Source organism: Battus philenor, unplaced genomic scaffold (assembly GCF_028537555.1).
Source record: "Battus philenor isolate CCGP_79_NKW_IND1 unplaced genomic scaffold, ilBatPhil1.0.hap1 SCAF_5, whole genome shotgun sequence".
Taxonomy (NCBI): Eukaryota; Metazoa; Arthropoda; class Insecta; order Lepidoptera; family Papilionidae; genus Battus; species Battus philenor.
The window spans coordinates 234,165-247,245 of record NW_027181715.1 but is presented as its reverse complement, the minus strand read 5'-3'; the positions used below and the strand labels follow the sequence as shown (position 1 = coordinate 247,245).

The 13,081-nt window shown below is 42.9% G+C and overlaps 2 protein-coding genes across 2 annotated transcripts in view; one reads left to right on the top strand and one right to left on the bottom strand.

The window, feature by feature from the left end:
• crb (crumbs) overlaps positions 1-13,081 on the bottom strand; it is a 61,874-nt gene that overhangs the window by 11,801 nt on the left and 36,992 nt on the right. Inside the window, exons 13-28 of the mRNA XM_068772915.1 lie at positions 12,722-12,828; positions 12,074-12,277; positions 11,370-11,511; positions 6,923-7,030; positions 6,725-6,847; positions 6,505-6,653; positions 3,398-3,593; positions 2,795-2,984; positions 2,535-2,714; positions 2,226-2,448; positions 1,840-2,082; positions 1,517-1,732; positions 1,003-1,424; positions 682-823; positions 510-602; positions 42-440 (exon numbers count right to left, since the gene is read on the bottom strand). Coding sequence (XP_068629016.1) covers positions 42-440; positions 510-602; positions 682-823; positions 1,003-1,424; positions 1,517-1,732; positions 1,840-2,082; positions 2,226-2,448; positions 2,535-2,714; positions 2,795-2,984; positions 3,398-3,593; positions 6,505-6,653; positions 6,725-6,847; positions 6,923-7,030; positions 11,370-11,511; positions 12,074-12,277; positions 12,722-12,828 — 3,137 coding nt within the window. The remainder of the gene's footprint in view (positions 1-41; positions 441-509; positions 603-681; positions 824-1,002; positions 1,425-1,516; positions 1,733-1,839; positions 2,083-2,225; positions 2,449-2,534; positions 2,715-2,794; positions 2,985-3,397; positions 3,594-6,504; positions 6,654-6,724; positions 6,848-6,922; positions 7,031-11,369; positions 11,512-12,073; positions 12,278-12,721; positions 12,829-13,081) is intronic.
• LOC137929885 (nitric oxide-associated protein 1) lies at positions 7,414-10,550 on the top strand. Its single transcript, XM_068773014.1, has 3 exons — positions 7,414-8,449; positions 8,870-8,987; positions 9,296-10,550. The coding sequence occupies exons 1-3, from the start codon at positions 7,641-7,643 to the stop codon at positions 10,466-10,468; spliced, it is 2,100 nt and encodes a 699-aa protein (XP_068629115.1). The 5' UTR covers positions 7,414-7,640; the 3' UTR covers positions 10,469-10,550.

The following is a 13,081-nucleotide window of genomic DNA, read 5'->3' as shown; positions in this document are numbered from 1 at the left end:
CGACACATCACACGCAGCGACGAGCTTCGGTAGAGTCTCACCTGTACGTCCTGTATGACACCTTTAAAGTAATCCGGGTCGTCGCTAAGCGGCGCAGGCGGCGTTGGCTCGGCCGCCGCTGGCACCAGTGGCGGAGCGGCGGGGGGCAGCGGTGCCGCGACTGGCGGCGGGGACGCCGACGCTGCGGACGCGGCAGCCACCTCCGCAGGGGAAGCGGATGACGAGGGGGCAGCAGGGGAAACGGGGAGCGGAGAGATGGGGGCAGCAGGGGAAGCAGTGAGCGGGGAGATGGGGGCAGCTGGGGAAGCGGGAAGCGGGGAGATGGGAGCGATGGGAGAGGCGGGGGCGACGAGCGCTGCGGCCACGGGCGCCGCGGGTGTGGTGTCGGCCAGCGGCTGCGGCGGCTGCGGTGGCGGCGGCGGCCCGCCTAGGTACAGCACCTGCGCCGGGAGGGCAAGCGTTAGTCTAGTTCCTAGTCTTTGGTAACAAATACCATTGTCATGTCTTACTTGTGCATCCAGCTGGCGCGCTGCCGATATGGATTTTCGGAAGTACTCCGTGCCGTTCAGTTTTACTTGCACCAGGGTCGAATTCCTAACCACCTGCAAGGAACACGTGTTATATTTACGGCAACAATTATTAAAAGTTCTATTGGACAGGCTCCGCAACTACCACACGTACCTCTATAAGGTGCAAATATCCGTTGTCGAGGCGCGTGCCGCCCACCGTGTAGTTCTCGGGCGTGAGGTTGAAGCGCAGGTGCAGCAGCAGCTCGCCGCCGTTCAGCGATGCGCCCACCAGCGTCTCGTCTGTCTGTCCGAACCTACACGCGCATCGATATAGTGTTATACTAATATTACACAGTAACATAAAAACAACCAACATAAAAGCTCTCTACCAATTGAAGGCAGAAAATTCCAAGTGGCTTAAAAAAGTAACAAAGGCGCAACTTAACGCCTTAGAGCTTAAGAAACTTTGTACGATATTTTAGCATATCCAGACCTAGGCACGGAGCCGAGGTAGAAGATCTGTCCAGTAGGCTTGCGCGTGCGGATGAACATGGATATGTCGAGCGCGGCGCGCACGGCCCGGCGCGCGGCGGGCGACACGCGCACGCGCACCACCTCGCGGCGCGGCGCCGCCTCGTGCGCGAACGTGGCCGGCGTGTACGCGTACTGGCACGTGGCGCCCAGGTGCGGCCGCGGGCACGTGCACACGAAGCTGCTCCACGCGTCCTCGCACGCGCCTCCCGACTGGCACGGGTTGGGCGAGCACTGCGCCACGCGCGGGCATGACGCCAGCACGCCGTGCAGCACCGCGTGCGCGCCGTCCGCCTCACCCTCCGCGCCCTCCTCCTCCTCCTCCGCAGGCGTCTCTTCCGTGGTTGCCTCAGACGACGTGGCATTCGAGTCCTCCGGTAGCACCTGCAGGCAGTATACACCATTTAACAATACCCGATATTTGCCGTGAGTTACAGTACTGTTTCTAATGTACATGTGTGTGCGGAAGCGCTTACCCACTGTCCGTTGACGACGACATCCTGGAAGCAGCCGACGAAGTAGTTGGGGCCGTGCGTGAGCGTGGCCGCGTAAGAGGAGCCGGCGGTGCCGAGCCGCGTGGACGGGAACGAGGTGACGGACGCATTGAACGCTTCATTCTGGCTGATGGGGTAGATAGTCTGCTCCTCGTTGGCCGCGAGCACCAGGTGCGACGAGTTGATCGTTACGAACACCTGCGGACAGACAGTAACAGTTACGTTTAAGTACTGTTAACACGTGACTTACCGTAATAAATACTGTTTGATTGGTTCAATGAGCGCAATTTACAGAAAAAACTTACTTTCTGCCAGTTACTGTCGTTGAGGTTAGAGCCGATGAATACGCCCTCCCACTTGTTGAGCAAGCTGGAGTGCAGGTTGAGGCGGCCGCTGGAAAGCTCCAGGAAGAAATAGGTGAAGCCGCGACCCATGGCGAGCAGCCCGTTGCCCAGCGTCGTCTTAAACCGGAAAGAGATATCGTAGCCCTCCTCGCGCGTCGTCTTCACCTCCGCGTAGCTGCTGTTCTCCAAGGACATTGTCGTTATCTGCGCACCGCAAACATAAATCGTGTGTTTAATGTTATTTTATTCTTCACAGTCTCGTGTGAATACAAAACCACTTGCGCTATTATACACTGGCATATTAATGGTGTGAGCAAAAAAAAACAGAAGATGTAATGTCCGAGTACCTTCTCGCAGGTTGTGCCGTAGTGGCCGGGCGTGCAGGAACAATTGAAGCGGTGTTCAGTTTCGTGGCGCAGCCATGGTAGACACGTACCGTGGTTGCGGCACGGCTGCTCGCGGCAGCCCTGCAGCACCACGGAGCAATTCCGCCCGCCCCAGCCCGTCTCGCAAGCGCAGTAGTACGACGCACGCAGGTCATAGCAGCGCCCGTGCGCGCATGGCTTGTACCTGCCCCATGAGAACAGTTTATTATTATCTCTCCAAGACAAAAACATCAGAATGTATTAAGAATTGTGCCATAACGGGTCACTCACCGGAGACACTCGTCGATTTCCAGCTCGCAGTGCGGGCCCTCGAAGCCTGGCGCGCAGAGGCAGCTGTAGCCGCCCACGCCGTCTACGCACTTGCCGTGGCGGCAGGGCGACGAAGCGCACTCATCCACGTTCACCTCGCAGCGCGCGCCCTCTGTACCCGCCACGCACACGCACTCGAACCTGCGTAAAGTCGTATTCTGTTTGTCAGTAAGTCCGCAGGGACGGTGGGGGTGGGGGTGGGGAGGTCAGTAGACACTCACCCGCTTGCCGTCTCGAGCGAGAAGGGTTGGTAGAAGACGGCGGGCAGCAGCATGTGCGGCTGCGGGCCCAGCTGCAGCGGCGGCGCGTCGGGCGCGCGGTACAGGCTGGCGTTGCTGCGCTCCAGGCAGATGCCGTCGTACTTGCACGGCTCGCCCTCGCACTCGTTGATGTCCACCTCGCAGTTCTTGCCTGTCGACACACTTCCGTCAGCGCACGCGCATGTGTCTTCACCGCTTCTCACACATTTTAATTCTTAAAAACAACCCGTGTTTGATGAGTGACACCATTAGTAATGAATAGAAAAGAAATATTATTAGTATAGTATTGTGATGAAGAGCAAAATATAACAATAACACATAAATATTTTGCATACATCCAACATTTGGCTGCAATACAAAGGCCTCTACAATTTTTATTCTGTAGTACTAGAGTTTAGTTTAGTAATTATTCATACAACACGAACAGTCGAACATACATCGCTGAACAATATTAAATTGCCTTGCCTTGAGGTCTATTCATTTATGCGTGTTTTTTTAGGAAGCATTTTAATTTCAAACAGCTGCTGGAACATAAGCGCAGCGAAGGAGAGGAGGCGGCAGTACCGGTGTATCCAGGGTAGCAGGCGCAGTGGTAGTCGTTGAGGTCGTCGAGGCAGGAGCCGCCGTTGCGGCAGGGCTGCGGCGCGCACTCGTCGATGTTGAGCTCGCAGTCGGCGCCCTCGTAGCCGGTGCCGGCGCAGTCGCACGTGTACTGGTTGAGCGCGTCCGCGCAGCGCCCGCCGTGCTGGCACGGCTGCGACTGCAAAACCACCGCCACATAAACTTACGTAAATATATATATATATATATATACTTAAAAACCATTACAAGGCAAAAAACACATTCGAAACGAATCGTCTATTGTTCCCGGAGAGCCAACGCTTCTTTATATCTTTTACAATAAGTATTGGGGTGCACGCATTTCAAGTGGGCGCCTAATACTTTTGGCCAAGGCTGTATTTTAATAATATACAACTTGGAAATGAATGACTGTACTGTCTTAAAAACATTTGTGAAAGTGATTACAATAAAACCAATTTTTGAGTTTTTTTGTGAGCTCTTCTCCGATGTGTAAGCGTTTAGAACCCTAGTAGCAACAATTTTCAAAGTAATTGTGAATGAATTAATTTTCCTACTTTATTTTAGACATTTTCACTTTATTTTGGACCTTATAAGATATGAACGAGTTTGTAACCACCGTATCTCTGTTTTAATTTAATTGGTGTCATTATAAGGGAATTCAATTTGGATCAAGATTGTATCAAAATGGACTCTTTTGTCATTTTATTGATACGTGAAATCCGAATAAACTATCAAAGGTGTGAATGAATATATTTATCTACACTCTGTCGCTGCTACAAACCGGTAGCGCTACTTATAATACGCTAATACTTAAGTATATATAGATACAAGTGACGTTCCACTACTACTATTAAATGAATTAGTTCCAGAAAGCTCGTAGGTGAAAGAGTTTTGTTGATTTTAGATTCACAAGACTGATGTACAGTAAAATAATTACTTAACTGATATAACTTGCAATTATTGTCATTTACTTAATGTAAATACAACTGGCGTACTATTTTTTTTTTCTATTAAAACCACCGAACGATGACAAAAGGCAACATTTTAGTATATCGAGTTAGCTAAGTGTCAGTATATCGGCGAACATGAACTGGCACCCGAGTCGAGACGCAAAACCTATTCACACGTAGACGAATTAATCACGTACAAATTCTCTGTTTTTGGCACTAATCGGTATAACATAACTCCTGAAGATGCCCCGTGGAGGGGTGAAACACGTGTTGAGTAATTTGGCGCTGGCGGTTTTGTGATTCGCATTGTTTGCCGCATACGCATTTATCAGCGGGCTGGCGAGCAGTGCATTTCATTGCACGACTACCACTGCATGTGCGGAAGTGGCTAAATATTGGTCCTTTTCTTACTCAGGATGGACTTCCGCGAGGTAACGCCTGATTCCATTAAATACGTACAAATTCATTATTAGACACGTAGAATATTAAAACGATCAACACGTAAGTAGAGAATATGTATATGAATTGCAGTACTTTTACACTACTGTTCCACTCATGACGAAGACGATAATAAACCAAGAAGCCCTGTATATTAGCACGGCAATAAGGATACCTGAACACGTCACAGTTTATTCAATTAAAAAACGGTGAAAAGGTCATTAATTTACAACACTACACATAAAGTTTAAAAAATCAGTGATCGGAAATGTTAGAGCGTTTTTAACGGAAAACGATATTAAACGTACATGTTGGTAAGGAAGCACATGGCAGCCGGATTACTCAATATCCTCGAAGTTCTCAAGACGACTTGTAAATAGGGATAAAACGATTTGAGTAGTACTCGATATTTTTCTTACGATAACAAGTACTTTTTGTATCGATACTTTAAGTATCGAGTAGATATCGTAAATTTAATACTTTTTGCTACCTAGTCGTCACATATTTACAAAGCATTCTAGTCCCAATTTCTAATAATAAAAAATTAAAAAAACACCGAAAAGTATTAATCTGAATGTCGACCCTAACCATGAAAAAAAACCTCTAACGGAGTTTTCAATTTTTGATCATAAACAATTTGTAATTGGTCAAAAGCGACAAAAAGCGACAAACTTGTCGACTCAAAAGTTGATGAAATACCCATTTATTTGGCTAATCCAGCCTGCGCTTTAAATTAAAAACCATTCCATTAGAGGATATAAAACATTTAAAACTTGTATTTATAACATTATAATAAAAAAAAGCGCGGATACATCTAAACATTGTCTGCATCTGTGTACCCTGCGAAAGACTATTTTACAAAGCAGGCGCAACTATCGTTGTATCCAGAAATAGTTTAACAGACAAACATAAAAAAAAATATTTGTGGAGCACCACAAAAAGGATTTTTAAATAAACCACTTTAAAACATTTATTTTTATATGAATATAGAATTACATTATTTGTTACAATTTTCGTATATTTAATTTATACTTTTTTACTAAAAAAGATCGATACCGATACTTAACGACCGACAGTGTATCAAATCAAACTGTCGATACTTCACCGATATAGCTCATCCCTAGTTTTAAGCATGTTATTGATGTATGGATTAGTTTCAGAATCGATATAAAATCTGCTTACGAGGAACCTTTAACACAAATCAATAATAAATCTTATAAATTAAGCTGTAATTAATAACTTTATCCTCATCGGATATTATATTTAAAATATATAAAAAAACTACTTATTTAACTTTGGAGTTTGACCCATCAGTCATAAGATAACTCATATTTTTAATAAAAAATAATTGACACACGTTTCAAAGTAACCTGAAAATCACCCCGAAGAATGAATGAAATCCGAAGACAGAGAACTTTCTCGTGGTACACTGAAGTCCTTTACCACAGGAAACTTTCGTACTCGCTAGAAAAGTTATCATTATCAGAATTAAAGAAAATCTATTTGAAATATTAATTGACATTTCTCGACAGCGCCGACAGTCGTTTGCGCGGTCCATTAGCACCTGTAAGGATTCAACTCGACCCGTTTGCCTTAATGACATACTTAAATGCGTTTTACTTTTCATAATTAGCTTCCGTGTTATCCTAATTTTCAAATCACGAAGATTTTGATAATAAATTATTAATGAGGATACAATACCTCACAATCGTCAATGTCGATTTCACAATTGGGCCCGGTCAGGCCCTCTTGGCAGACACACGAGTAGCTGGCGATGCCGTCGACGCAAGTGGATCCGGCGGCGCACGGCGCGGCCTCACATTCGTTGATGTTTATCGAACAATCTTTTCCTAAAATTAGATATCAGCTGTAGCTCCCGAAGAACAAGTGTCGCCACCGTGTAATGAACTATCGTGCTCACCTTCGAAGCCCTCCATGCACGTGCATTCGTAGTTATTCTCTAAATTTTGACACGTACCGCCGTTCTTACACGGCGATGAGAGACACTCATCAATGTCTTGCTCGCAACTGTCCCCAGTGTATCCTTAAAGGCATAATTTCTAATAAAACATATATTTTATATTTAATAATTTGTGAATAATTCTGGGGAGTTTCATACCTGGTTTGCAATAGCATTGATACGAGCCCTGCACATTCACGCACACTCCATGATTGCATATCTTAGGCATTAATGCACATTCATCCTTATCTAATTCACAAAATCTTCCTGGAAAGAAAAAAAAATGTAAAACTGGCAATAATGTCATTTACATATAATTCATAAAACAACTTCTTAACACACCATTAATTAAAGTAAGCGAAATAAAAAATAGTATGCGTAAATTATGCATTGGTGCAATAATACAACTGCTTGAAAAACGTAAGAGGCCTAATTAAAAAATACATTCGAACTTATATTAGTCACGCCGCGTAACATCTCGTTTGCACAAGTGATTTGAAACCACTAGTGTGTATGAAGTATACTTTATCGCAGCCGACCGTAGCAATGTATTTATGAATAATATAACACCTAATTATCGTTATATGTTGAAAATATGCAAATGGATAAACTATCCTCGTTGTATAGGTAGCGGCGCATAAATTACACGAAACGTATTTGTTGCGGGGAAAACCGATAAGCACTAGTTACGTTATCGAACTACGATGCAGTGGACATCACTACAAACGTCACTCCCGGTCCACACCCGCGTCCTCCGCCAAAGTGACAGACTAGTAATAACAACGGAATGTTTACTTAATTATTTTTACAGCCGTAAATTTATTCAAAATGAAACAAAAATATGTGATAAATGTTTAATTTTATTTAAAAATTCATAATGTTATTTCCGACGCGGAAGTTTTTAAGGTTATGTGGAAGTCGAAGTGTTATTATAACTCAATTCTTGAGAACAAAAAGCAACGCAATTAATGAAAAAGCTGTAAGGACGACTACAAATATAGACTTTGACATTCTTCTTTTAGAAAATAAGGATAAAATCAAATTTAGTTCGTATTTGGAACGTGAAAAATTAGACTTAGGTTATTATAAGTATTACGTGAAATCGATTAAAAGAGCGAAGAAAATTGAAGCAAAAAATGTTGAGGAGAAGTCTTTACCACCATTACCCCTTGCTTTAAAGTATTACGTGAACAATAACAAAATATTATATGAAGAAAGTGAAATTGAAGACATCAAACATGAAAACGCATTCCATCTGCCGTTTAAGAACACAACGAAAGTTGAGGTCATCCTCGACGACAAGCAGGCTGGTGAAAAAACAGAGTTTGACCGATGCAACATAGACAAGTGGATGACTAATTATGAACACTATGATGATAGCAAGTTAATGGTACATGAAATACATGAAGAGGACGAGACTGAGCAACTGGAATGGACAAAGAACTACGGAACAGCAGATCCTATGGCAAGCATTAGCCAAGTGCCATGTGGAGGCTGTGGTGCATTACTTCATTGCAATGACCCAGCAATTCCAGGCTACCTTCCTAGTGAGATCTTTAAAGGCCGTGTAGATGATGATTTAAAAACTATGGAATGTCAACGATGCCATTTCCTCAAGGAATATAATATAGCATTGGATGTAACAGTGCAACCAGAAGAATATGAAAAACTTTTGCAGAATATTAGGTAAGATTTCTATGGTTCAACTATTTAGTGAATGATAATTTATATAATCAATTAATTAACATTCCTTGCTAGATACAAAAGGAGCACAAAAACTAGTCTTTTAGGACCAAACAAAATAAAACCCTTTCATACTTTCATTTGCAATGTTACTTTATACAATATAAATCATATGGATGTAACACAGGTCTCGGTTTAATTTGAAATACCATAGAAAATATACTACCATGCTGAAAACAAATTTCTCCTATACTTGGTAAATATCTGTACACCATATACATCACATTTCACACATAAAAATTTTATGCCAAAGCAAATGCTCTTATAAATAAAATATTTATAAAAGAATTGAATAATAATTACATTATTATTTTAATAGGCTACGTCAAATGAATTTAAGAAAACATGATTAATTTTTTGCAGGCATGTAAAGTCTTTAGTGCTGTTGATGGTGGACTTGCTGGATTTTCCTTGTTCAATATGGCCAGGGATTGTTGATATCATTGGCAGCAAGCGGCCACTCATAGTTGTGGGCAACAAGGTAAAAAGAAAATACTATATTTTGTTACAAAGTTTGCACAGAGATTGTTTAACTAATGGCCACGACCAACATATGCTTGCATTTAAACTGTCAAGCTATATGCATAAATTAGGTGACAATTTATCCATCAAAACTAGTATTATATTTAAATTTAATTTAGCTAGCATGTGAAACTTAACAGATACTTATAGTAATATAATGAAATGAAAAACCAGGTTATGTAATATCATGTACAACATTGTATCTACGTTCCATTATAATGATAGAAAGCTATAATTCTTTAAAAAAATCACTGTCTTCTGTTCTAGGTTGATCTATTGCCGGGCGACAGTATAGGCTATCTGAAACGTGTCAAAGAAGCCCTATCTTTGGAAATAGACAAATCACCACTGGGCAAAGCCAATATTAAACATATCTGTCTGATTTCTGCTAAAACAGGTTATGGCGTTGAGGACTTGATTACAACAATGTTCAAGCAGTGGATGTACAAGGGTGACGTGTACCTAGTTGGGTGCACCAATGTAGGAAAAAGCTCATTATTCAATACTCTGCTGCAGTCAGACTACTGCAAAGTTCATGCCGTAGATATTGTGAAAAGGGCAACTGTCAGCCGGTGGCCTGGTACCACATTAAACCTGTTGAAATTCCCGATAAACAGACCATCTGGTTGGAAACTGCATCAAAGATACGAGAGACTTAAATCTAAAGCAAATATTGTCAAGCTTGAGAATGATATACGGAAGGGACAAGTTAAAGGCAAAATTTTTAGTGATACACCCTCATTAATAGATCACATTGGTAGAACCTTCACAATACCTTTGCATGATGAAAATGAGCAACAAAACCCATTTGCTGTACTAGATGAAAAACATGAACTGTTTGCCAACAGTAAGTGGTTCTATGATACACCAGGAGTAATACATCCAGATCAAGTGTTGTCCCTCCTCAGCACTGAGGAGTTGTTGATGACTATACCAAAGAGTATGATAAAACCACAGACATACTATCTGCATCCAGGACAAAGTTTTTTCCTGGCTGGGCTAGCACGAATTGATCTTTTGGAATCTATAGAACCCTGCCGATTCACCATATTTTGTTCAGAACACCTCCCAATAACCATGGTAAATACTGACGATGCTGATGAAGTGTACGAAAAGTTTGTGGGCACGGAGCTTTTTGCTGTACCTACAGGTGAAGCAGAAAGAATAAAAAAATGGCCTGGATTGCAAAAGAAGGAGGACACCTTTGACTTCTGTGGACAAGGGCCAAAGATCTGCTGCGGAGATATAGTTTTGTCTTCAATTGGTTGGGTTTCAGTGACTGCTAAATATAATTCTGTGTGTAAAGTGGCGGCCTGGACGCCGGGCGCGAAGGGAATTCACAAACGAATACCATCAGTGCTGCCAAACGCAATCAATTTGAAAGGGAAAAGAATTCGCGACACGCCCGCCTACAAGGTCGGTAAGGTACACTCGGAATAAGCGTAGCAGACATCTGATACGTTAGTTGTACAGTAATAAATGTTACAATTATGTTTCTGAATTGTTTGATTCATTTCCTTTTTATCATTTTTAACATATGAAAGATTTTGAACAATAAAATGTTTAAAGTAATTTCTTTATTTATGCACACAAAAAAATAAGTATAAATGCACTAACAATAGGAATTTGTTAACGTATTAACAATCAGGTGCTCTATCATGATATACACCTTGATCTCACAAAACAACTAAAGAAAATGCTGTAAGAGATTCGTTGCAACGCCGTGGTTCACACTCATTCCTATATTTCTTAAAACTTGATGAGCATTTGTCGTGTAAGAGAGCAAGACATGTTTCACATGCACTCCTTGACCACGGTGTTGTGGTTGTCGCTTCAAAAGCGACAGAACGTTTTATATAATTATATTTAAAGATATTTTGTTAGATAATTAAACTTATAATAAAAAGGTCTTTATGTATTATTTTTAAAACCTCATAACGAACGCCCAAAATCATAGTTCATATAATAATACTATTGACAAGCTTTGCCATCGAATTATTTATTTGCACAGCAAAGGGTAGCACACGAACATGGAATGTCATGTGTCGATAGAAAATAAGCCTCACCATTGTTGTTTCTTATTGATTAACAGATACAAAACACAATTTGAAAACGGGTTACTGTCTATAATTAATGTGTGTACATTTAACACGGCGCCTACGCTAATTGAAGGTTTCTATGCAATTAGCGGGAGGTTAGGAGAGTGATGAGGATGGTGTATATTTGCAACTATACAAAGTCTATTTAAATTTTTGCCATTTCGCAACAATGACTAACACAATTATTGCGCCGTAGTGGGCAGCAACACTTGCAATGGGTGTTGTAGTGGAAGTGCACTGACCTGTATAGCCCGGCGGGCACTGGCAGCTGAAGAGTCCGGAGTCGAGCGCTAGGCAAGTGCCGTTGTGACACGGAGACGACGCGCAAGCGGATTCCGCCCCCGGCGCCGCGCAGCGCCACGCGCCGCCCTGCTCCACGCACTCCTGCGAAACATCACATTCTCAACACTCACACGTGTACGCACGTGTTTGTAAGTGCATATGTTTGCTTGTGTTAAGAACAAACGTTAAGCGTGTACGTTTTTTTGGGGGCCTCTCGTACTCCCCTACCACGTGTGAGCAGGGATCTTTTTTACAATACTTTTTTTCACGTAATCGTTTTGAATGTTCACCTTCACCTTCCATTCCTTCCTATTCTTTCCTGTACATACATCATCACACTTTCATCGCTTTCTCCTCTGGATTTTACAATTACATTTATTAATTTTATTACTTTATTGCTTTGATTTGTACATTTATATTAATTTCTTTTGTTTATTCTAATTCTATTTCTCACTGGCTATATCACATGTTAAGTTTGGCACATTTTAAAATTTTATCACAAATTGAGTTTTTTTTATGTACGTTACGTCATTTCGTCGTTGCAGATATTAAGAGGGAGTAGCAGTCATCTGAGTAGTCCAGCGTGCAAGAACGCTCACGTAACTCAGCAATGCTAACACACTCGTGGCAATATATTTTTAGTAAAATGGTTGTAAGGGGTCACCTGCGCGGGCCGCGCCGGACAACCGAGCGCGCGGCAGTCGAGCGGCACGTCGCACTGCGCGCCGCCGAAGCCCGGGCGGCACTCGCAGCCCGCGGGCGGGACGCAGGTGCCGCCGTTAAGACAGGCGCGCGCGCACTCGCCCGCCGCCACGTCGCAGCGCGCGCCCGCCCACCCCGCCTCGCACTCGCAGCGGAACCCGCCCGGCTGCGCACACACAAACACACCACTTACACACACGACCCTAGTTCTTAAACTATACTTAAAATGGGGCATACTCCACAGATAAACCAAAGTACGCGTTTTTAAAGTTTATTTTTATGTATTACAATATATAAACATTTGTTCACTTCGTTGGGAAGACCAATAAATTAAAAAAATAATGGTTTCATTTATTTCGTTACGTTTATTATCTGTCCTCGCTGTCTTTGCACAGCCAAAAGTTATTGGTCTGTCGTATTCCAATGGGAAAAATAATTTAATGTAACAAATTTTTCAAAGGAGTCACTTGTTACAGGGTGATTGAAAATAGATGGAAAAAAATTGAGATTTTTGCTGACTGACGAGCTGTACTTCAAAGATTTTATCGCTATACCACCTTGTATGGATATAAAGCGTGAGTTAAATAAGTAAACGGATGAGATATCTCACGAGGTCCCTGCAGGCGGTGGCATGGAGGCAGGGGGCGGAGGCGCAGCGCTCCACCTTCATCTCCGACAGCGCCTTGCCGGCCGCCGGCGCCAACTCGCAGTACACGCCTGCACACATACACACATTAGTCACAAGGATGGTAATGCCACCACAAGCCGCTAACAATCATTCCACAACATCCAGAGACGTATGCAAAACGAACAAGTCAAGACAACTAAACTATATGCACCAATGGACACTGTCAATCAAAAGAAACACTAAAACAAGTACACAGACAGTAAAGCCAGGTCCTGTCACATGCTCGCGGCAGCGGGGGTTGCGGGCGGGAGTGGGAGAGGGGAGGGTTGCGCATTCCGGACA

Coding starts and splice junctions, on each gene's coding strand:
- LOC137929885 (XM_068773014.1), top strand. CDS start 7,641: ATGTTATTTCCGACGCGGAAGTTTTTAAGGTTATGTGGAAGTCGAAGT. Junction 8,450..8,869: donor AAACTTTTGCAGAATATTAG/GTAAGATTTCTA, acceptor AATTTTTTGCAG/GCATGTAAAGTCTTTAGTGC. Junction 8,988..9,295: donor TCATAGTTGTGGGCAACAAG/GTAAAAAGAAAA, acceptor CTTCTGTTCTAG/GTTGATCTATTGCCGGGCGA.